Source organism: Misgurnus anguillicaudatus, chromosome 17 (genome assembly GCF_027580225.2).
Source record: "Misgurnus anguillicaudatus chromosome 17, ASM2758022v2, whole genome shotgun sequence".
Lineage (NCBI taxonomy): Eukaryota > Metazoa > Chordata > Actinopteri > Cypriniformes > Cobitidae > Misgurnus > Misgurnus anguillicaudatus.
The window spans coordinates 21,405,825-21,431,564 of NC_073353.2; the positions used below are offsets into that span (position 1 = coordinate 21,405,825).

The following is a 25,740-nucleotide window of genomic DNA, read 5'->3' on the forward strand; positions in this document are numbered from 1 at the left end:
ATTATATTGATGGGCATATGTTTTCGACAACATCATTACCCAATTTCTTTAATTCTTACATAACACAAGCATAGACCTTAGCAGTTGACATCCTTTCCATACAGGAAACCCCACCAATGAACACACTGTCCTTTTAAGCTCATCCACTATAGTCTGGCGCACAAAATATATATAAAAAATAGCACCTTGAAGCAGGTAACAAATGAGACTTCTAACCGTACCACCAACCCAAATAGGAGTGTTGTGTGTGTTCCACTCTCAGTGGAAAGAGGGCGGGGGGCGGAGTGGGCCACAGTTGGTCTCCAACCCTCGACTCATTTATCACTATCTGCTGACATGCCATTCTTCAGCACACACGCAAACACACAGGTGTGTGTGGGGCACGCTCTCTTCTAGATCATCTAAATGGTTTCATGCTCAGCTGAGCAACATGGTGTGTTGGTAGAGAGAGAGTCTTCAGCCTTCAGCACCTTTAGCACAGGGCTACACCTGTGTATAAATCTAATGCTTTTTCTACATACGCTGTGTTTCCAAAGATATTGAATAGAAAAATGTTTCATCTGGTAAAACGTCACAGTTGAATGAGTTTTAAACAATAAACATTTTTGAATAGAAGCAGGCTCGCTGGAATTACACTTGAATACAGTATTACCAAACGGATTGCATGTTATAAATCTGACATATTCCAGACTGGAAAGTCAAACACACTCTGAGATAGACTGATACTCACTAAAATGTAGACGCTCTTGCCGGTCCCTGTGGGGCCGACAAAGACAGTGGGCTTCTGATGAGTGATGAGCAGCTCCATGAGGGCAGTGTAGCGTACTGTGTTCTCCGTAGGCACAATTATTTCATTAAACTGCACATCTTTAGGGATGGGGGGCACAGTCTTCAGCACCTCCGTCCACAACTCCCATCTGCCTGGACCCTGTGAATGGATCATGGGAGTCAAGGTTATTATTAGCTCTATAAAAATACATGAACTAAAGCTGTTTTGTTTCATTCTATTTTATTTTAAATTCTGTTTGTGTGTTAACGCAGCATTATTTCCAAGTTTTGCCATCAAGCCCTTATAATGGTGCTCTTTGTAAAAGCCTTTTGGGCTTTTATAGGCTTGTTGATTTTCAAAGAACCACTTTTATCCACAGCAGAAAAAGTAAGCAATGGATAATCAATTTCTTTTCTAATAAATGACATTTTCAGCATTTAATGAGGCATGAAATTGGCAAATTAGTCCAGGTTATGCCTGAAGTTTTATTTCACTGGAATATAGCTTGTGATTTATAGCAAATAATAAGACAGATTACCTCATTCAGGATGTGCAGGGTGTGATTTCTAAGCAGAGGGTAAATTTGCTTACTGGTATATCAGGGTAAAACATAAAAAATCAGAATCCCATTCTTTAAGTACCACATTATTAGTGGTTGATTGTGCACTTTGTATGCATTTTAAATATATAGGCCAGACAAGCCAATTGAAATGGTTGTTATGTAATAGAAACTTCATAGTAGACTATGAGCCAGATTTACCAACAGCTTGCACCAGTATCCTTACACGTTAAAGAAATAGTTAGGATTTATGAAAGATATGCAGTGAAAAATGTGTGACGAGAAGTTGTGGTTTAAGTGGATATTTTTTATTTTTCTTGTCAAAAATGATAATCGTTTCAGACCCTTATGCATCGTTTGGGATCGTTTTTAGTCCTTTTAAACTCAGTTGAAAAAAACTGTTAAGTGTTGAGTTAAGTATTAAATGTTGGGCTCTATTAAAGTCCATTAAAATGAGAAAAATCCTGCAATGTTTCTTTAAAAAAACATAATTTCTTCTCGACTGAACAAAGAAAGACATCAACATTTTGGATGACATGGTGGTGAGTAAATTATCTGGATTTTTCTTTTAAGAAAATTGAATATTCCTTTAACAGTAAACTCTTATTACGCAAGAGATTATGTGAGTATCTGGCAAACGTGAGCGTCTCTTTTATCATAAACCCTTTAGACGCATCTACAGCAGATACTTGTTTTGACAAAACACGTGATGCACATATGATCAATCAATGCGCAGAACACATATTTTGAAATTACGAACCACACACATGACGGGCTACATACATGTTGTGACGAACTTCGCATCGAACACCCTCGAAAAAAGAAGTCACCGGCCGCCACTGTCAAAATGACGTTTGACGAAGAGAATCTAAACTTGTTAAACTGAACTTCTGTTTTAGTGCAAAAGTACAAACATTAAGCTTCATTGTTTCGAGGCTTTTAGGAAAGTGTTTTTCCAATTTTGCATGCTCAAAGCCAGTATAAAAATTCCTTGTTGCACTTAATTTTTTAAGTTTAATCAATCTGAAATTACAATAAATTTTTAACTTTCTTGACTTGTGAGGAGTTGCTTTAATTAAAAAAATAACTTAAGCTAATTGAACTTTATTTCATAATTTATAGCAACTCCTCATTAGTCAAGAAAGTTTAATGAATTGTAAAATCAAGGTGGTTGATCCATGCATGACATGCACTTGTACGTTTTTAATAACATCAAGATCTTAGGTTAAAATTCATGAATATCTAAAAACTTCTCAAAAGAGTCCAGTTTGGGCCCTCAATCATTCAGGTGTGTTGAATGAACGTCCTGACCTCTTTGAGGAAGCGGTATTCATAGAGGGTTCCCTCTGTTGGTAAAGGTACAGTTAGCTGCTTGGCGGGTGGCTCCACGTGCTCTAAGATCCCATGACGTGTGCGTGTCTCTTCACTGAGACCACCTCCCAGCATTTCTCTCACCAGACCGTCAAACTTTACCCGTCCGACCTCAGTACAGCTGGCCCCGACTGACCACATGAGGCTGAAAACAAAGATGCCCTATAAAAAGATAGAGAGAATAAGCAGGACAGTGAAGATTCTTTACCACCAGTAAAATTGAAATATTTCGTATATTATTTGAAATGCTTTATTTTATTTCCAATATGAATAGCTTTCATGTGTTTTTATTGCTAAACCTAGTAGTTTTATAATAATGTATGTTTGTAAAAATATGTACTTTAGGGGGGTAATATTAGCAACATGATGTAGGATTAACTGCAGTAATATTGATATTAATCAAAATATGGCATTGTGCATGCTTAGTCCTTTAGTTTGTGCTCAAATAGATGTCCGTTTACCTAATGCTGGGAGAACAGATTTTTTTTTATCAACATTAGGTGGTATTCAGATTTTCTGATTTGACCTGGTACTTGGTTCTGAAGCGGTGCTTGGCCTAAAAAAGTTATAGAACCAGTCCCCTACAGCATTCAAATTTAAATTTGTTTTTTTTTACTTAATATTAGTATTTGCTTTTGTTTGCTTTTTTATTAATGGCTTTATGCAGTTGGAGAGGTCAAAGTTAGAGTTTGACTAACAAACAGCTCAGTAACATCTTAATTGTGAGGGTTGCTGGACAGATGAACCCAAACGCAACGATGTCAGGGATAAACAGAAAACACTTTATTTTTAACAAACACTAACAAAACAAAAACCCACGAGGGGGTACACGACATGAAACAGGGTACAGAACACAATGAACCTGCACAGAACAAAAGATACACTGACATTAAATAGAAGAAAGCAAACAAGGTAACAAGCGGGAACAGGTGATGGGAATAAGTGATAATTAACAATAAGCAGGAGGACGAGGGAGCGGGGACAAATGACAAGACACCGGAGGTACATGCCAAACACAAAAACAAGGCATGAACCTCCACACAAGGCCAGGGACTGCCAGAACTCTGCCACCATGACAAAATACAAATATAACAAGACTTCAAGGCAGAGTCCTGACAGTAGCCCTCTCTCAAAGGACGCCACCTGGCGTCCAAAAAGGGAACACACAAGACAAGAACATGACAGATAATACACATGACAAGACTATGAACACATCAGACTATAAAATAACAAAAGGTGCAAAACAAAACTTATCAAACACATTGAAGTCCACAAGACACTCAAATCACAACAGTCCACGGGGGTTTGGGGCGAGGACGCAGCTGGGACTGCGCGGGCTGAATCGACCACGCGGGATGCGCGAGACGGGTCGGCGGCTCCGGCAGTGGCTGCGCGGGCTCCGGCTCTGGCTCTGGCTGCGCGGACTGCGCGGGCTCCGGCTCTGGCTCTGGCTGCGCGGGCTCCGGCTCTGGCTGCGCGGACTGCGCGGGCTCCGGCTCTGGCTGCGCGGACTGCGCGGGCTCCGGCTCTGGCTGCGCGGACTGCGCGGGCTCCGGCTCTGGCTGCGCGGACTGCGCGGGCTCCGGCTCTGGCTGCGCGGACTGCGCGGGCTCCGGCTCTGGCTGCGCGGACTGCGCGGGCTCCGGCTCTGGCTGCGCGGGCTCCGGCTCTGGCTCAAGCTCAGCCATCCCGCGAGCTGCAGTAAACCTCACTGCGGCCAAGCCGAGGAACGGACCGAGCACGGCGGCAGACCTCTTGAGAAAAGGCTCTGGCATGGCGATGGCTCTCCAGAGCACGGAGTAGAAATGCTCACGACTCCTCCTAGTCAGCCAGTCCGGTATTGGGCATACTACCACAGGCAACAAAACGAAACCGGGAGGGGTAGCAAGTAACCCCGACACCGTTGCTGGGTTCAATTTTGGCAGGTTCATCTGTGAGGGTTGCTGGACAGATGAACCCAAACGCAACGATGTCAGGGATAAACAGAAAACACTTTATTTTTAACAAACACTAACAAAACAAAAACCCACGAGGGGGTACACGACATGAAACATGAAACTTCTACTAGATAGCAAGACTAGACTAGAACATATAACAGGGTACAGAACACAATGAACCTGCACAGAACAAAAGATACACTGACATTAAATAGAAGAAAGCAAACAAGGTAACAAGGGGAACAGGTGATGGGAATAAGTGATAATTAACAATAAGCAGGAGGACGAGGGAGCGGGGACAAATGACAAGACACCGGAGGTACATGCCAAACACAAAAACAAGGCATGAACCTCCACACAAGGCCAGGGACTGCCAGAACTCTGCCACCATGACAAAATACAAATATAACAAGACTTCAAGGCAGAGTCCTGACATTAATACTATTACCTTAATGCAATAAACTCCATCTTGGGTATCATATATTGGGTTTTTAAATAAATTATCTTAATCATTACTTCTTTCACTGATCCATTTAATCACAGCTCGATTTTGACCTTCCTACTTCCAAATTGAATCAAATATTCATAAATATTTCTTTACAAACTCAATTGTACCTTTAGATCAATCTCCTAGCAAAAATGACAATCAATACAAACACGGCTGCCATTGATTTAAGACAAAATGATTTGTGCACTAAGAATGTGCAATACTCTGATGACCAGCTAAGGAAAGGAAAATAAAGTCGTTCCTATCTGGAGGGAGGAAGCTTTTCTAAGCATTGATCCTGTACCAGTTAATCAATGAGACTCGTCGTCTAGCTTGGCACATTTTGATCCACTGATATGATCTCTGTCTCTAAGGAGCAGGTGGGGAAAGATTATTACCTTTAGAGGAAAAATGCAGACAGTATTGACAGGCTTTAGCGATACTTTAGACAACACAAAAATGGCAAAAGTTGCCATTGGCTAAAGAGATGACCTTTCAAGGCAGAAATGCTGAGATATTTGTAAGAAGATAATAAAATTAAGCTGCAGAAGACTAAATTGCTTGGCATAAAAAACTCAAATGCCCCTTGAAATAAATGTGTTTAAAATCACTATTTGAAACCCCATGTTCAATAATGTCTTCATAAACTCAGCAAAAAACAGAAATGTCAGAAATGTTGTGTATAGGACAACTCACAGCACGCACACCAGACATGCACTTTAAATAGCGCAAGCTTAGGCAGCCAGAATCTACTTCAAGATGCAAAATATGCGTTATCAGCTTATGTTAACGGTTTGAGACGAATATGATATTATTCAATGTTAAACTATTTGAGCAGCGTCCAGAGTCACAGCGGATAGCCGCGTCAAGGTGTGTACTTTTATAGAAAATAATGTGTTCGATTTTTAGATACATGGTGAGACGCGACGCTTTTCGCCCGGTGTGCTTTAGTATCTCAGAGGTGCATAATGGTAACAAATGTATACATACTGTATATGTACCTAAATGGTCCATATTAAAAACTTTTTAAAGCAGTGGTCTCCAACATGGTGCCCACACAGAGTTTGTGAGTTGCTCGCCAAAGCACATTCTATAAATAGCCTCAATTTTAATATTCATTTATTACATATTATTTATATTAGCTTGGCTTCTTTTATCTATGCTAACATTTTAAGCAGTGATAAACCATATCAACAAGTAAAATAAAATAAAATCAACAAGTAAACAAAAATGTTTTGAGTAGACTGTATCAAAAAAGTAGCCCTCCAGATTTTTATCAATTGTGGTAGCCCTCGCTCACAAAAAGGTTGGAGACCCCAGATTTAAAGGGTGCTGCCCTGGTAACAGCTTGGGACCATTGCCACTGGCCACACAGTTCAGCGGCGCGCCGTTCTAAAAAAAATCGAACACATTGTTTTCTATGAGTATAGGCTAGAGCCCGACCGATAAAGGATTTTGAAGGCCGAGACCGATACAAATTTTTGTTGGTTTTAAAATCCGATATTCCGATATATCGGCTGATTTTTTTCAGAAACACGCAATAAACATTAACAGATTTCCCTAACATTAGTTATTTGTAGTTATTTATGAGTTTTAACTAAAATAATATGATAATGCATTTTAAAAAGAACTTAACCGTTGTTCTCTCTGCCCGACTCTGGCTGGATCCTGGAACAGGATGTGTGACGCGTTATACACGAATGTTGCCAACAATGAGGTTGTAGAGTGCCCTCTGGTGGACAAACTATACACGGCAACACTCATGACATGGTTGATGGCTGTTTCGTCTGTTTTTAATTCTAATATTAATTTATCGGCCATTATGAATGCCGATATATCGGTTGGGCTCTAGTATACGCACGCCTAGCTTTGACTCAGGAAGTTGCTCAAATCCCTGTCGCACCACACAGCGCCACTCACATAGTTTAACATTAAATAACATCATATTTGTCCCAAGTCATTAAGGATTAACATTGGCTGATAACGTATATTTTGCATTTTGAAGTAGACGCTATCTGACGAAGCTTGCGCTATTTAATGTGCACTTCCGGTTTACGATACCTTAGAGTTGTCCTAGACGCGTCTTGACGCGGCGCGACGTTGAGCTGCGCCGACGGTGTGCGACCCTCTTTAGAGTTGGGTTTGGGTAAGGATGTCATTTTATGTAAATCTAACACTAAACTGAAGCGACAATGGTAAGAAAATAGGACAAAACAGTTGAGTTACCAATACGTGACAATGACACGTAGACAGAAATTCATGATACGGTCACAAAAATCATGGAAATTCGTGACAGTATCACGAAAAAGTAAAAAATAAATTACGCGACTATAGGTATGTAATTTTGTAAGACTGGGATGCCCTTTTCTGACAGTGTATGTATACGTTTATATGTTATTGTTTTTTTATGTCTCTAAATATAAAAGAATTGCAATAAATCTTGAAATTTTTAGGTGTCTGTCTGTGTTAAACTTCCTGCCAAGATGCTAGAGTACTCTAGCTGGTTTGTGTTGCTTGATTGTTGCAAGGGTGTTGTGGGTGGTTGCTCTCTATCTGTTTACCTCTAGCCAGGAGCAGACGTTTCTCTCGTTCATCCCCTTCATCTGGCTCTCGTCTCTGAACTCATCCATCATGCAGTCCATCAGATTCATCAGAGACTTCACCAGGCTGGTGTTGGACGTGGGAGATAGTTCCTGAACATTCACACAAAACAAACTAGATTAGTCTGGACCTGAAACCAGATGATTAGTTGTGTGCTATTATAATGGACAAAGCTGCTCTTAAAGCTGAACAAATCGTGCTTTGGTACTTGAATATAAAGGTTTGCAACATGAAAGGATACATAATAGTAGGTTAATATTTAATATGAATACACATAGGTAAAAAGATAATAAATAGATGAAAAACACAAGATTTGCTCTCCCCGATTGTATAATTGTATTTGCCAAAATGCACATGGTGTATGGACAAGTGGTAAAGACGAAAGTACATTATTAGCTTTTTATTTATTTTAAATTCTGTGCATGCCAGTAATGTTAGCACAAAGAAGCTAATTGCAGAACAATTATGTATGTAATTTCTGTACTCAGTTTAGACCATCTTGTCCTCCTTTATTCCTTTCAGACTGTCTAAGTAAAAATTCTGGCTTGTGTAAAAAAAATTAATAGGTCTATTTTCACTTCAACATTTATAAAAATGTTTCTGTAAATCAGACCATTTTCGGCAAGCATGTGAAAAAGTAGGTAATTGAAATTTGTCTCCCCTTGTGATGTCAGAAGGGGATCTTATTATAATAATACTGCCCCTTAATCTGCACTATCCAACCACAGCACTGCCATTTAGTGCAGAGATCAGCTCATTTGCATTTAAAAGGACACACAAAACGGCCAATTTTTGCTCACACCAACAAAGTGGTCATTTTAACATGCTATAATAAATTATCTATATGATATTTTGAGCTAGAACTTTACATATGTACTCTGGGGACACCAAAGATTTATTTTACATTTTAAAAAAGTCTTTTGAAATGTCCCCTTTAACACAAATTTCTTAGAACAGCAGGCGAAACAAGACAGGGAGAAAACAGGTAATACTCAAGACAGGAAAGATCAAATCAATTAATATGTAAGAGATCATTTACAGTGAGCCGGTCATTGTAACAAAATTAATTCCATCAGATTCATCCGTCAGTGATAATGAATAAATGACTGCACATTATCCACCTTATTACACAGCTATAAATAAATATATGAACAAAAGATATTGATTCTAGGTTAATATTTCAGTCAATCTTTTTAATATGTGAGATGAATGAAACAAATGGAATCTAGGAAATTGGCTCCCTGGGACAATGGCCAGTGCCTTGAAATATATGCTTTATACAGAATTCAATCATTGATGTTTACATAAAAAGGAGTGTAATTCATTTGTAGCTTTAACTATTCCAGACATGTTGGCATGTCGAGCATTAATTATTTCACACATACAGTATTTAATTACATTCTAAATTGGGTGGGTCTTATTTATCTTAGCCATAATAATTCATCCAGTGCTTTAAATAAGAGGAACAGATCTGCTCTTAATATTCAAGGTGCCTTTTAATTAAATGGAAAATCATTATCAGCAGTTCAGTTATACAGTAGTTATACCTTAGTGCCTCTGCGGATGAGATGCAGACAAGCGGGCAGCATTCGGTCGAAGAGGCCAGTGATGAAATCTTTGTGCATGGAGCTCAGAGTGGACGGCAAAGTGTTGAGCCAGGACAGCATCAGAGGTCGCCAACCCAACATGTGAGGCTCCATGTAGATCATACCACACCGAGATACCTGCACAGAAACCAGTCATTTTTCAGCTTGTTATGTGGGCAGAATTGTCTATATACAGAACAGGTGAACACAGGACCGAAGTAGTTGCTGCTGGCAGTTCATGTCATGTTTAATTACTTTTGGGGCAAATGCTGTTTTATCGTGAGCTTAGACAGACATTTTGAAGATATCAGTCTTCAGTCGTTGTGGGTGGTGGGGGCTTTGGGAGGCGCAGTGCATGATTTCTGAAAAACCCTTTGGAAAAGGGACTCAGTCGACTACCAAAACACACTTGTACCCAATCAGCAGTAATGTGCGTGTCTACTAAACGACATCGTTGCCTGGGTTGCGTATGTGTGGGGCGGATCTATCAAAAGAGGGTCAAGGCATGTTTGTTTAGGTGATTTCAAATATCAACATCAGAGATCATTTACCCTGCCTTTAAGCCTCTTATGTTTTGTCAAAAGCCCCTGATCTTTTAAGGATTGAGGATGTTTTAGTTCACAAATTTAATCGATTTTATTATTATAACTGTTCTGCCAAATTAACAATGTATTTCTCAATTCTTAATAACTTAAAACCTTAATAACCTAAAATAGCTTACAATGTCAATATGTACAGTGCACAACATAAATTGTGCACTGTACACTGTACAAATTGCGCCTTTCATTGATAAAACTAAAGCGGCTGATCTCCGCAATTTATTTTGCAAGCGTGTGAAAGTTGCGCGATCATATTTCATCAATTGCACTGAAAATTCAGAGAAAGCTCTAACATATACATGTACACTGTGCAGCATCTTTACTTAATACACAAGCAGTGGACTCGCATCCAAACTCATCATTACTCCTGCTCGCGTTTAAATGACAGAAGAGAGACTCACCCACCATCTCGACAGACCACCCCCTCACAGCATTCAGGACAGAAGCGGTCGAAAGTGTACAAAAGAGATGGATTTAAATACCAGGTGTAAACATGATGTGTCTCTCTTGTCCACTTGTGATCCGATCGATGAAAACACATTTTAATACCAAGTGTAAACAGCCTTTAAGTTGCGTCACCTGATATACGCTCCCACCATGCCTGTTAGCGGGACACGTTTCTGACTTATTTAAATAAATATGGAACCAGAAAAATATTTATTTTATTTGAGAAAATATGACACGTTGATGAAGATTAAACTAACCAACAGTTATTAATCAAAATTTACTCACATACACAGAATAATATTAATACAAGACATAATTTGAATTAAGACGGCCTTACTAGCCTTTAGTCGCGCTGCTGTGACGCAGTCTTAGAATACATCCTTAAAATACGTCGCAGCCTTTGAATTGGGACACAGCACTGTGTTTGGGAACAGTACATTAAACTTTCAGATCTTTTCTCCTGCAACAGCAGCTGAATTGGGTTACTAGTAAAGGTCTTCTGCAGTTAATGGTTTGATGAATGGCACATCATACATTATGGAACCAGCTGTGAAGAACTATACCTCCTATGGAAGGAACATGAGGATGGTGGAGGTGTAAAGTGAACTGGAAACTAGACACCTGTGCACAGGTGTTAAGCCACGGGAGACATCTGGGTCTAGCATGACCTCTGAGAACACGCTACCTTGTCTAACCGAATTCTGAATGAACTTTGGTCTAGTTTGCAGCCGGCCTTCCTTACAAGTCAAGCCTCCCTGTATGTGAAATGAAGGGAGAGATGACAAGAGACAGAGAGGAGTCGAAAAGAGATGGTTCACGTTGATGCTGCAGCCAAGCTTGTTTTTTTCTGACAAAGTGAGGCAAGAGATCCACACAGATTTGCTTTTCTCTCACTGTTTCTCTCTGGCACCATCTCCAGCATCTGCTTTGATCTGATCCGGTGGCAGTTACAAACAACAGAAAAAACACTCAGACGTTCGCGCACACACTGTATATGTCTCTCACACGCTTCCCTTCTCCATAACATGCTTGTTTAATCTCCGTCATCATCATCTATTCTTTTTGAATCCTCTGCCCACGGTGGGTCATCCGTAGCTATAAGAGCCTATCCTTAGGCTGGGATGCGAGAGGCAGAAGCTCTGTCTGATACAAAGCCATCACAGCAAAATACACTGAGATAAAGAAGGGGAGGAAATTGTGTTGGTGTTTCTGAAACCAGAAACAAGCCATTATGCCATCTTTGGGCAGAATATGAGTAGTGTGGGTGTTTTATTGTGGCGCTGCCAGCGAATTGGTAAGGAATCTTTTAACAGGTTTGCTGTTAAAGGGTCTCGTATGGGCGAATGACAGCGACAATCCTATTTGATGGCCTGCTTTTTTACAACGCCAAACATCAAAGAGAAAGACTGTCTTGAATTCGATGCCAATTTCTGAGAGATGTCTCTGCTGATAAGAGTATATCAACTTGTGTTGGGAAATATGGTGATATATTTTCATAAGATTTCATCATCTTTTTTAGGTTGCACTTTATTTAATAGAAACAAATATGTGCAATGTTGGAATAACTTGCAGGAATATTACAGGAACATTCGAATTTTAAACAAGATTTATATTAGAGATATATGTGTCTTAAAGTAGTCATATTATCAGAAATAAAAAATTTCTTCATCTTTGGAGGTAAGAGTTCGATGTGCTATAAATACATTATGCATCCTCAAAACTTTCTTCTCAGTCTAAAAAGTACTTAAGGCAGAGATATATGCATCAGCACGTTACCCACATGTCACATACATCAGTAATGCCTATTGGTATTGGGTAATCAAGGAAAACGTCTCTGTGTCAGAAAACATCTATCAGAACCTTTTAGAGCCCGTCCCAATACCTCCCACTCCACTACATTTTTGCCCTAACCCTTGCTTTTGCGCGTGTACGTGTAGGGCGTCCCATTACTTTAGGGAGCAAGACGGAGTGCTATTTTCCCCTTAGAATCAACCCTCAAAATGTAGTCAGGACCGATGTAGGCTCACTCTAAAAATGGCTGGGTTATTTTTGACCCATAATGGGTAAATATTGGACAGATCACGTGCTGGGTTAAAAATTGACCCAATGCTGGGTTATTTTAATGCATTTTATGCATGGTTGCATAAAAACAACCCAACATTGGGTAATTTTTAAACCAGCACGTGTTCTGTCCAATATTTACCCATTATGGGTCAATAATAACCCAGCCATTTTTAGAGTGCTTAAAACAAAGTGGGAGATGAAATTACCCAGGACACCTTGCAAGAGCGGTAGACGCATCAACGCTGTGTGTGACGTAGGTTAGCAAGTTCGCTATGCTACTTTCCATATAGTGGTGTCTCATTTCACAGGAAAATATTTTAACCCCCACTTCCCTCGTTGAGGGGACTTTACTGTTGAGGGCACTCAAAACCAAGTGGAAATTTTAACGGGTGTAGAAATGGGACGGGCCCTTATAGTCACTGTAACTGTACTATGCATGAAAAAGAACTGATGCTATTCTTTATTTAAGAAGCCCCTTTAAGCTCAGTGAGTGTATACTTAAGTGTTATAGTCACAATGTAATGAAAGGTGGCTACTGAAGGATGCTGTTGCTACTTCTAAATGTAGAGGAGCTGATAAAGGCACAGTTTTTAAAGGCAAAGGACCAAAAAACTATTTCTGAAGGTCAAAAAGTAAATGAAAATTGATTATGAAAACTAAAATATGTAAACTATTATTCTTATTCTGAATAATAACATTTTCGAATTATCTGATACATCTAGTCATCTAGTTTTAATATAACGTTAAAACTTTTGAGGGACTACTTTATACCATTAATAGATTATAGTTTATAATGCTGCGTTCACACCGAACGCGAATAGAGTGTCTGGCACAAACGATTTCAATGTAAAGTCAATGTAAAGGCGCGTTTATGCGCGTCTGTAGGTCTCGCGGTGCATTTCTAGTTAGGGCGAATAATGCGAATTGACGCGAATTGACAAGCAAATGACACCAATTGAGCGTTGCTGCATGAAACGTGCAAGTTGAAAAATCGGATCTTTGGTTGAAAATAGCGCTGCGTTAACCAATAAGGAATTTGCTCTAGACGTGATTACAGGAAGCAAGCAGAGTCACAGAAGCCCCTGCCATGATGCAAATTTCCATGTGAATGTTCTCGAATGACTAGAATTTCATGCGCGGCTTTCACGCGCGAATGAAGCGAGCAAACTCAAAATGTTCAAGCGTCCAAGCAAATAGTGTGCTTTTGCCGCCTCTACCATGTCTGGTGTGAACGTACAGTAAGTGATTATAAACATTATGTTACAAAACTTGATCCATTGGATAACATATTACTACATACCGTGGCTGGTGAAGCCACCTCAAGGTCCATGGGTTCAAAGATGAGGCTCATCTGCGGTGACATCTGGATGATTTCTCCACTCATGAGACAAAGCTTCTTGTTGTCATCTAGTACAGTGTTCATGTTTTCAATCCATACTGCATCAACTGGTCCATCAAAGATCAGCCACTTTCTGTCAGCACTCTGGGGAATGGACAGTCACTTTGATATCACTAAACAAAGCCGTGTAAGTGTCAGCTGTGACTAGTTATCAAAAATGGCTATTAGCAAAACTATAATTTCAATGTTGTGATTTTGTTTAACACATCCTGAAAGGCACCAATTTGTTTTGGCTTAGTTTTGTCAAAATGTATTTTCTAATAAAAAATGATTCTTAAGCATTCTTTCATTGCCTTAAGCAAAAAAAGTGCAAATCAAATAGGAAATGATGTATGAAGCCGACACTTGTCACCTGTCTCCACTTATTACGTTTTATTCTTTAATACCAACTATTAAAGGATTCCTCGATTTTCTACGGCACTGGAGACATTGACTTAATTGTCAGTCATTTCTGAACATTTTTATTGCAAGCCAAAGAAGCAATGCTTCAAACTGTAATCCTGTGGGATTGAGGGAATGACTGCGGTGTGACAGCTCTATGAACAATATCAGCTTAAAAATTGCAGTATTCAGACTTTGTGTTACCATGGTGAACGAAACCTTACAGCTGTATGCCTCAGGCAGTTAGCACTATGTGAGTATTCAGTTTAGAAATGGCTTTAATTTGTTGACAAAGTATTTTAGAAACAGTAATTGCCATCATTAATGTATCTAGCAGTAGTTGTAAACTCTCTGTATATGGAAAAATAAAATGATTGGATGGGTAACTGTACCTGGGATGTGGCAAATCCCCTATAGCTGACAGCCAAGATGCCATCTGACCATTCATGGGACACAGGATCGAACTGACCATACAGCTGGCCCATGGTAATTGACTTTGGGTTGATAACAGTGATCTGAACCCTATTCTCATCCATCAGTCCCTGTATTCAAAACACTTTTATTACTCATCTTTAAAGATATCATTTTAGTTGCTCTCTTATAACAGTTGCACTATTTTATAGCATTGTTTAATATCCTTTTTTATATTAGTATAAGCATTCATAAGCCAAATCAATAAAGTTATGCAGTGATTTATAGCAGTACTATCACCAAATATGTTTGCTATTATAATATCTTACAAACACTTAAGCATTATGCAAGCATTCAATAATTAAAATGTATCCAATAAAGCCTAGCTCATAAAAATTTGTCCCAGTATCAAAACAATTATTTTGCATGGCTTATATTGTGGTACTGTTAAACAATATGTGATTCACATCCGTCATGAATTGTTTGAGAAATCGGGGAGTATAAGAATTGGGAAATAACATCCTCTGTGGGCCATAAAGTACTTATAGTCAATAAAAAGTTTTTTAAGTAATTCAGCAGCACAATGTTGTATGCAAATAGTTGTACTCCCACTGTGGCTATCTAGGCGAGAAATAGTTTTTGTGAATAGTTGTACAATTACAGCACCTTTTCACAGATGTCATGCAGGGCTGCGGCAAGCACGCGGTAGGCAGACGTCTTTCCGCCAAAAGGCTCTCCCACTATCATGAAGCCGTGACGCACGATCATCATTTCGTAGATCTGCAGGATCTTCTCTGCAAAAAAGTCAGTGACCTGCAGGTTCATCTTAGCACTGTTTTCTCTGATAGCCTCAAGCAGCACACTGTAGTCTGGTTTTGGAAGCTTGACTCCAGGAAACAGATCAGAAGTGATGCCCTGAAATGATTGAGGAATAATAATTTGAGATTTACATACAGTAATCTTTACTGTTGATTTATAAGTATCACTAAAGGCATTTTGGATGATGTGTGGATCACGTACCTCAAATAATGGCAAATCATGAGCGAGAAATTTTGGAAGGTTAACATCAATAATAGATCGGAGCAGCAGAATATCCTCATTCTCTTCCGGAAACTTCAGCTGTGACATGTTAAACACAGGGGGAGAAAAAGGGTTTGACACTTAATAACAGATTTGCTTGTGCTGTCACTTTTGGAAATCTCCTGGGTGAGAATGGCATTCAGCCACATTGTCTTTGTTCATTCTTTACCATCACAGTCATTTGCAAGCGAGACCCGGGGGGTTTAGAGGATCCCTTTGTCTCCAGAAGTAATTTCAAGATGCCAAAAGAGGGCAATCTCTGGTGTGATGGTGCAAAGATTGCTGCAAAAATGACACAGACGTATTCATTTCTGAGAACAGAAGAGACGACACCGGCAGCCGCCATTTAAATTTGGAAAAACTAAGCTGTCAAGGTCAGTGTCTTTTTCTGTCTCTCCCCTGCCTATTTCTGTTGTGAGAGATTAGATTTTTGTGACTTTGATATTTCAGTGTCCCGTTACAGTCACACTACCAAGAAATACAGCCATATACTGCCGCAAAATAAATATGTGACCCTGGAGCACAAAACTTAAGTACCTTAACTTAAGTCTTAAGTAGCATGGGTATATTTGTAGCAAAAGCCAAAAATACATTGTATGGGTAAAAATTTAGATTTTTTTATGCCAAAAATCATTAGGATATTATGGAAATATTAAGTACATTTCCTAACGTAAATACATAAAAACTTTATTTTTGTGAATGGATGCAGTTGCTAATGACTTCAATTGGACAACTTTAAAGAAAAACACCACCTTTTTCAATATTTTACTATGTTCTTACTTCAACTTAGACAAATTAATAAATACCTATCTTTTTTCAATATGTGCACTTTTAATCTTTGTACAGTGCGTCGTGAATGTGTTAGCATTTAGCCTAGCCCTATTAATTCCTATGGCTCCAAACAGGGATGAATTTAGAAGCCACCAAACACTTCCATGTTTTTCCTATTTAAAGACTGTTACATGAGTAGTTACATGAGCAAGTATGGTGGCACAGAATAAAACTTTTGTTTGGAGCCATAGGAATGAATGTGGCTAGGCTAAATGCTAACACATTCAAGAAGCGCTGTACAAAGCATAGACTGTAAAAAATATGGATGTAGTGTAATTGACGTCGCCCATTGGTTTGTAAAGATCGTTTTTGAAGCTTAAAGTAGTGTGAAGTGTTTTAGCATTAAACTGTGATTTTTATGGATCCTGTGTTCTGTAGAAGTCTGTTTCCCCTATATTTCTCTTAAGTGTAATGTTTCTTATAACCAGGGTCCGAAATTAACACCCGCCAAGCACCAAATGCGGGTAGATTATCCGTTTGGCGACTAAATTTAAAAGGCCACCCGCCACACTGGCGGGTGATTTTCATACCAAAATATTAATGCAATATAATGTGTTTGCCAGTAACTAATCTGGGGACGAGGTGAGCTAACCACAGAACGTCTTTACGCTCCAAGTCTCGCACTAGAGACAGTCTGTTGCTATAGTACTGCAGGTAACTTGCGGTCTGCAGCTATCTGCTGCATATTAGCTATCAAAATGCATCCCCGCCCTGCCCGTCGGGCTATCTTGACTTTATAGGGAGGAAAAATATATTTAAATGCTTATGCAGTCTTTCACAGATTTTGGATGTGTAATAATTGGTGTATGAAATTCAGGCATTGGGTAAATTACGTTTGAGCGTGCGCTCGAGTTTTACTTTCACTTTCGCGATCGCGCGAAAAGACGCAGTACAGGAAGCAATCCGTCAGGATTTGTCATGGATTTGTTGGGCATATCCTCCAACTTCGTCCTGTCAGTCATTACTATCCTCACGTAAGAAAATTAAATCTTACAGATTGTACGGGCAGTGAAGAGAGTGACTCTGTGCACAATCGCTCTTAAAGCGACAGTAACCCCTGTTTTTCTGATCGAAAAAATTATCCAATCTGTAACTAGATGATCCAAACTGTGAGTTTTGTGACCCACTAAACCACTTTTAAATGGTGAGTATATCTGATGTGGGGATGAGCAGGAAAAGTTGGTTTACATGGAAATCCGGTCTTTTTGTTTGTTAAAAAAACAACAGCATCAAAACAACAACAAGAATAGCAGATTAAACATTGTGGTTAGAGGCCCTATTGGCTTTGTATTGGCAAAATTTGGCCTGTGGTAAAACTAATTGAATAAGCCTGTGCTATGCCCACAAAGTCAAGTGGCATTTTCTTATCTGTGACTTCAGTTAATATTTCAGATTCAGAATCTGATGTATAGATATTTCACTTCGGTTAGAATAAAAATTTGTACTGATGATTGATATGTACTGAAAATTGATATGTGTTATTTGTGTTTTGATAGATATTTTGTCTTAATACTCTACATTAAAAATAATGTATTTTTTATTCGGGCTACTTGCATTCATTTCGGGCTACCAAAAACTGAAGAGTTCCTGCCCGAAGGGCTACCAGGGATTTTTGCGAGCCCTGCAATGAATACAGCAAATGAAATCAATGTACATGTGATAAAAAAGGCTGTTTATTATTCTGGCCAGTAAAAAATATGCTTGGCTGGTGGATTTTTTCATCTACCAGTCCCCGTGGCAAGTGAGCCAAAAAGTTAATTTCGGACCCTGCTTATAACGTTTTCACCAAGTTATGTTTATTTTTTAAATAAATTAAACGGTTAAATGGCTTGGCTACTGATATGTGTGCAAGTATGTAATGTATATGTATTGTTCTTTATTGGTAAATCAATTATTTTTACAGAATGTATCGATGAAGTACTTACAAGATCAATACTATCATGTATTCTGTATAATATTATTTATTAAATATTTCATAATTTCCTGTTTTCAATTTCTTCCTTATATTTATAGCTTACGTGTTTGTTCTAAAACTATTGTTTACATACAAATGGTGTCTTCGATGACGGTATACTATAAAAATGAAGGTCATCTATATTTTGGCATTCCTATTCTGACACTCAACAGCACAACAAGACATTTTCTAGTGAGTTATTTTGTTCATTTCACTCGTGTCTCATTCATTTCCACTGTTTTTCTGCCACCACATTGCGCGTGTGACGTAACTGGGACGTAGACTCGCAAAAGGTCTATTGGCTTCATCAAAGAGATTGGAAGGTTGCCCCTCTGTACAAAGATTGAAAGTGCATGCATTGAAGGAGGATAGGTGTGTTTTGATTAATCTAAGTTGAGGTAAAATATAAAAAAATGGTGTTGTTTTCCTATAAAGCCGATTTTCTGAATATTTAGATTTTTCTCTGCCAAATATTGTCCTAACAAACCATACATCAATGGAAAGCTTATTTATTCAGCTTTCAGATTATATATAAATCTCAATTTAAAAAAATTACCATTATGACCATTATGGTTTAGTGGTCACATATATGATACATTGCTTGTGATGTTCCTCTTTTTTTTTAGATAGAAACTGTAAATGAGACCGAACTCACATGTCATACATGTATGTGTCAATAATGTGTATTCTGTATTCATTTTCATCAATAAATGCATTTGTCACTGCTAAATCTTTGCAGTGGTTTTGACACGGGGCACTAGGTGGCTAAGTTGTATCAGCACAGCATGGTACATGGAAAGACAGAGTATTCATATCTTACTGGAGGCTCATTGTTTGAGCACTGCAGTTGTTTTTTTCTTCTGACCTGTCATCTCTGATGGCCCTATAACTGTGTCACTAATTTCTATGTCTGTGAATCAGTTAACAATTTATTATTAAAAAAATTATTATAAAGTTATTATAATGAATCCTTATTTTTCCATACTAAGTAAGCTTTTAGGAGACAAGGATGCCACGGTCATAAATCGAATTTCACAGAACTAATCTCAACAAGAATTCATATAATGACCATCATGTTTCTTTCCATTATAATTTGCAAATGATAACCAGAATTCATGAGGGTCACACGAGGTTTAGTTGACAATTCCAGTGTGAAGTTCGTGTTTTACAAAGATCTGTAATTCACTTGGCTGCTACTGTACTGTGCTAACACTATTTATAGTCAATGTCACATTCATTTGGCTTTGATCCACAACTGAAAAAGTACAGCGAGGGAGAGAGGAGAAGGAGTGTGCAATGGGAGCTAAGATGAAGCGGAAATGTTTCACTCCTTTGACTGTTGGTAACTCTATGCCGGTAGCAGCGGCAGGTGAACTGAGTAAGTGAGTTACTACTCACTCAAAATCGCTTACATTTATGAAGCACTCAGAAACAAAGCAAGCAGATGTCAAAACATACTAAATGAAATTGAGAATGAACACAAATGTCCTCACAAAATAAATCTTACATAATCAAATCATTAAAGATTTAATTCACAGATGTTGGCCATAAAAATAAAAGCAATTGCAAACAGTGAAGCTTGTGACCTCTGTTAGACATAAATCAATATATTTTAGCTGCTGTACTAAATATTTCAGAGTGCTCTTGGGTAATTTAACTGTACTTAGCTGTAGCTCTTAACACTTCCCTAAACTATGAAATATGATTTTTTTTTTATATTAAAAAGCTTCAAAAGTAAATCTTAAATCTTATGTTTGATCAAGACATACTGAGACAAAAGCTCAACATTAGGGCCATTTTAGTAGATGCAAGGCCTACCTTTAGGTTCCCTGCGGCAGTCAGAACAGATTTGACAGCTCTCATGCCGTAATCATAGTGATGCTGGGAGGAGAGCTGCTCTGAGCACAATCTATACGTAGCTACAATCTTCACTGAGAGCGGTCGTGCTCGGACAAATCCACAAGAATAGAGCACAATCTCAGCTATTAGAGCATAGTCTGGCACCATCATAGCTACTGTCCGGAACAGAGCCTGCAGCAGACAATTACACAACATCACACAATCACAGAACCTGCACAATGGGCAATCTACTGGAAAAAGACAGGCACGGCGAATGTATGTAAGAAATAAAAGAATATTATGAGAACATTAAAGATACTACAACATATTACATACAAGACACATTACAAAATTAAGCTTATATTTTAAAAGTTAAACCTAATGTAAAATGTCATTTTTATTTATAAAAGATATTTGAGCTTCAGGGCCTTACACACTATGTGCTGAATTTATATATTACATTCAATTACACATTAATAAATCTAAATATGTACTGTCATATTTTCCATGCCTTTAAGTTATCTGGGAGTTCAGAGCGGCCCGCATATCCTGGGTTCATGGTGATGAATACAGCACAGGTAGGGTTCAGTTTTAGCTCTGTTCCCTCAAACTGCAACATCTCAGCATGGGCAGAAATACCTGTTTAAAAAAATCCAAACCAAAGAAATCTCAATGCGCGGCGCAAGTGTCTTTTTCTAGTTTTAACCCAGCAAAATTATTATTTTCACGTTTAGCACCACGTTGTTTAAATAGCAAATGCATTTGCGCCCAATGTTGCGCCCATGGCCGTTCTGGTCTGAAAACAAGGTGTGTTCAGGCGCATTGTTGGCGCGTTGCTATTTTGAGGCAACTTAAATACACTACGCAATATTCTTTTTGTTATTTAATGAGCGCGTTAGTAATATGCGCCTATAAACGGGATGACAACGCGGGTTTGATTATCACATACATGGATGCGCAGCAGCGCAAAAAAGCTTTTAAATATGAAAAATTAAAGGATTAAAATGTAAAAGATTATTATTGAGTCTCTTGGACATAAATGAGGACCGATTATGAGACATTAGAAGGCGTAAAGAGCTGCTTCACCTGGTAAGTAAATAAATGCTTTGCTTTAAACAAATGCATCTGTTTTTAAATGTTTTTGTTTTAAATGCTACCTCACGGATTTATTGTATATGATGACTCTGTACCTGTGGATATGGTGAGATGAGAAACATTTTTAAGTAATGCTTAAAAAAACTGACGCTGTCCAAGTGCTGAACCTTGCTGAGAGCCATTTATAAATTCTTTATCTCCTGTTTGTATTTTTAGAGTACAAACCTTTCTTGCATATTTGCAAATTATTTTATGAGATTACAATGATTATGTAGGATATTAATACATTTACAGCAATTAACTCTTTCACCACCAGCGTTTTTAAAAAAAGTTGCCAGCCAGCGCCAGCGTTTTTCATGATTTTCACCAAAGTTCAATGCCTTCCAGAAAATGTTCTCCTTTAAATATATAAACATACAATATACCAAATGAAAGAACAGACCCTCTGCTTTCAAACAAAAAAAAACGTTTCATCCTACCTTCTGTGGTTCTTTTGTAATCAGCTTTTGAATATGGGTAGGTTTCTGCAAAAACACTACATCTTTGAGCAAAAAGCAGAGATAATTCCATTTTTGTGACGGACTTTTCATAGAGTTCCCATTCAGAGCGATCTTTAAAACAGACACGGACATGCAGCCGCTTGCCATAGGGCAATACTTCCGGTTTTAAAAAGTTGCGGAACCACCTGGTGGATAATAGCGGTATTGCGGAAAGACGGAAAATCTCGTCATTGGCGGGGAAGCTTTTTCTGTTAATTGACGAGATATCTCGTCAATGGCAGTGAAAGAGTTAAAAGCCTGCAATATTTACTTCCATGACTAAAAGAAAACGGCTTTTAAATGTTTTAATCCAAAAAATAATAATTTCAATACAAATAAAAACAATTTTTTTTTTAACATTAATCTTAAATTGGGGGTCTTCTTCCTCTGCTTAGTTTTTCAGTTTACAAATTCCGCTTTCTAAATAGAGATTAGGCATGGCGCCAGGCGCAACTTGCTTTTTAGGGGATGAGAGCTGGGACTCTCATTGGTTTATTGCACTTTATGCCCAAAACACACCCATTACTCATTAGGAGAATTGGAACAACCCTTTTAGGCCGTGCGCTTGGCGCATAAACCATTTTTCCCGTCGTTAAATTAGCAAACGTGGGTTCGGACACGCCCGTTTAGACCGTGCACTTTAGACAATGTGCTTAGATTGTTACAATAGGGCCTCATATATTTATGTGATTTAAGAATCCTACTGCTTGACTTACTCATCAGGTTCTGATCTAGGCCTCTGTTAAGTTTAATAACATACTGGATGATTCGAAACAGAGTTTTTCTGTAGCTCCATTGATTGATTCTTCAAATAACCTGACATTGCAGTTGACATTAAAACTCAAAATCTGCACACAAACACGCACCTCTCTGAATGGTTAAAATTTGCTGAGCCACCACAGAAAGCACTTCCAGATCGATTCGATTAAACTCATCAAAGCAGGCCCAGGCACCAGACGACAACAGGCCCTGGAAGAGACCAAGCAGTTGTAACGTGACTTACAGCAAATGTAGCCTTTGCAGTCCTGTGCTGCCAGATATCAGGAAACTGACAAGAGGCGAGCAAGATGTCATTAAAATCATAAGCCCTGTGCAATTGTAAACTCTCTGATTAAGATACAGCTGTAGTTCACTGATAGCATTGATGCTGCAAAGCAAAGGCCTGCAATCTTTGCAAGCACAGCAAGCTAAAAGGAGAACTGGCATGTCTGCATTAAAATGCTACAGTAGGATCTAGTCAAAAGTCGGAGACCACTTGTCAGGTCAAAAGCTTTTATTCTGCGTTTATCTAATTTAATAATTTTTTAACATACAATATGATGTTTATTTGGAATATGAGAATGAATTTTAAAATTGAATTTCTTAGCATTTGGTATGTGCTTTTTGCTATAGAGATAGCATGCACTCTTGCTGGCAAATACTCTACAAGCTTGTCCAAAACCTTATGATTCATGCAACTTAAATGGAAGCACTAATCTTTTTGCAAAAAAAGAGTTAACATCAATGTCATGAATTTCTTCATTTGATTAGTGACCATCATTGACCAATATAGTGACATATAATAATTCTGACATGTGTCAATAACTAACACTTGTAAAATAACTTCATGATAAACATTATAACTGTAAATCTACCTTAAAGAACTTGCCCAGCGCAATATAGTCCAAGCCATCTGAGCAGTTGAAGACCACACACTGTTTAGCTACGGCTTTAGCCAGGTCTTTGGTGGTTTCAGTCTTTCCGGTACCTGCAGGGCCTTCTGGGGCTCCGCCCAAGTGTAAATGCAGGGCACCAAATAAAGTTCTAATAAAGAAAACATGAAAAAAAGATACAGCTAAGGAGAAAATGCAATGCTTTAAAGCATTATACATAATGTACTGTGTAATGCATTCTGACCTATAGCAGCGATCAGTGAGAGGGGTGATGACCAAGCGTGGTGTATTTCCAAGATATTCATAGCCATAAGCCAAGCCTGCATTGATCATCTTTGTCTGAAGTTGGTTTTCCTGCACAGATCAAGTCAAAGTTGAAAAAGGACATCATAGAATATCTGTTTATCCCAAGAAAAGCAGATATATAGCCAGACACAGTATATACAACACTGAAACTTCAAGTCACAGACACACAAAAATCATGGTACACTCTGATACCGGCAGTTTTTGCCAATACACTGTGGTTTTCCTAAAGTGGCCTTTTTCACCATTGCAGTTTCTCCTTCAATTTGAATCGAATCCACAGAGAAACATTTCCATAACAGCCACTCAAAATGACTTACGATCCAGTAGTAGCGCAGTTGGCTGAGCCACTCAAAGTTGGTTTCATCATCCACACCCTTCTGAACCAAAGAGGCCAGCACATCCCGGGCATGAACATCAAGCACCACCAGTGCTCCCAGTGTTACCCGGTTTTGTTTGGACAGTTTGCCGCGCACCAGGGTCACAATGTCATCTATCTGAGAATTGTTTTGTTCCAGATAGGCCTGCAGAGCCTGTAAAACAAATTATTCAGTCATAAAATATTACCCCACTGAGCTAAAATATAAAAGCATACAAAATCTGTTGCTTGTGGAACGTGCCTTTGGTCCCTTTGCAATGGCTTCATGAATGTCCTTTGTCCAGAAAACCTGTGAGACGCAGAGCACAGTCTGACCCGGCCAGGCCCTAACCCAGTTAATCCGCAAGTCCTTGGGATACGCTTCAAATGCATCTCCTATCACCTGACAGGCAGGATGTGAGAGAATCGGTTTTCATTATTCTTTCAATTATGAAACAAACATGGTAAGACATACTGTAGTGCTGTTACAACAGTATAAATCCAAGTGTTATTTTAAGTGTTTCAAGTGCATTTAATTACATCTTACTATAATGTAAAAAAAATTTGTGAGACTAAAATGTGTACTGACACTGAGAGATGTTGTACTTTATTGTACCTTGTGTATAGAGCGAAGCATGCCAGTCTCTAGCTCCAGGAGCCACTGCTCCACCTGCCCACGAGCTTTAGAGGTGGAGATGGTTTCCAGCAGCTCCACCACCTCCCCTTCACTACTCTTCATATGAGTGATGTCCAGAACTTCAGTGAACACGACATTAGCAATGCCCTCAAAACACTTTTTCAGGTGGGGCTGCACTCTGAAATACAAAGCCAGTAGTATGGCCATTTTCAACTTTGCATTTAAGTCCAGCAAACCATTTTGCATTTAAAAGACGTCTAATAGCTCAGATGTCTAGGCTGAAGCGAAGGCAAAATTTGGCCTGTGAGTGAAATTTAATAGAACTCTTTAATAGAAACAAATATAAATGAAAAAATTAAATAAATAAACACCTTGTAATCACTGTTGACCTTGCTTACATGATGAAATATCATACATCTCACAAGTTATTTTGGCAAAAACAACATGAAATTTTAGTTACTCATAGCGGGACTAGTATATCGGTATAAAGAATATAATTAACCTAAATGTTAAAACAGTCGGCTCGTGACTGCTCTTCCGAGGGGCGCAGATTCAAAATATTTGTTCGGAGTGTCATGTGTGTGGTTCGTAATTTCAAAATATGTGTTCTGCGCGTCGAGTGAACCTATGTGCATCACGTGTTTTGTCAAAATAAATGCCTGCTGCAGACGCGTCAAAACTGTTTATGATAAGAGAGACCCTCGCGTTCACAAAATACATGCAAGACATGCCCTTAACAGTAAATTTTGATTACGCATGAGATTATGCGAGTATCTGGCAAACGTGAGCGTCTCTTTTATCATAAACCCTGCAGCGGGCAGTTATTTTGGCAGGACACGTG

The 25,740-nt window shown here is 38.7% G+C and overlaps 1 protein-coding gene across 1 annotated transcript in view; it reads right to left on the reverse strand.

Annotated features, from left to right (window-relative positions):
• Positions 1-25,740, reverse strand: part of dnah7 (dynein, axonemal, heavy chain 7) — an 83,383-nt gene that overhangs the window by 36,590 nt on the left and 21,053 nt on the right. The window contains 16 exon segments of the mRNA XM_055215790.2: positions 731-928; positions 2,640-2,861; positions 7,685-7,816; positions 9,272-9,448; positions 13,721-13,903; positions 14,593-14,742; positions 15,278-15,526; positions 15,632-15,730; positions 20,295-20,507; positions 20,827-20,954; positions 22,816-22,918; positions 23,584-23,752; positions 23,846-23,955; positions 24,225-24,437; positions 24,525-24,665; positions 24,879-25,077. Coding sequence (XP_055071765.2) covers positions 731-928; positions 2,640-2,861; positions 7,685-7,816; positions 9,272-9,448; positions 13,721-13,903; positions 14,593-14,742; positions 15,278-15,526; positions 15,632-15,730; positions 20,295-20,507; positions 20,827-20,954; positions 22,816-22,918; positions 23,584-23,752; positions 23,846-23,955; positions 24,225-24,437; positions 24,525-24,665; positions 24,879-25,077 — 2,686 coding nt within the window.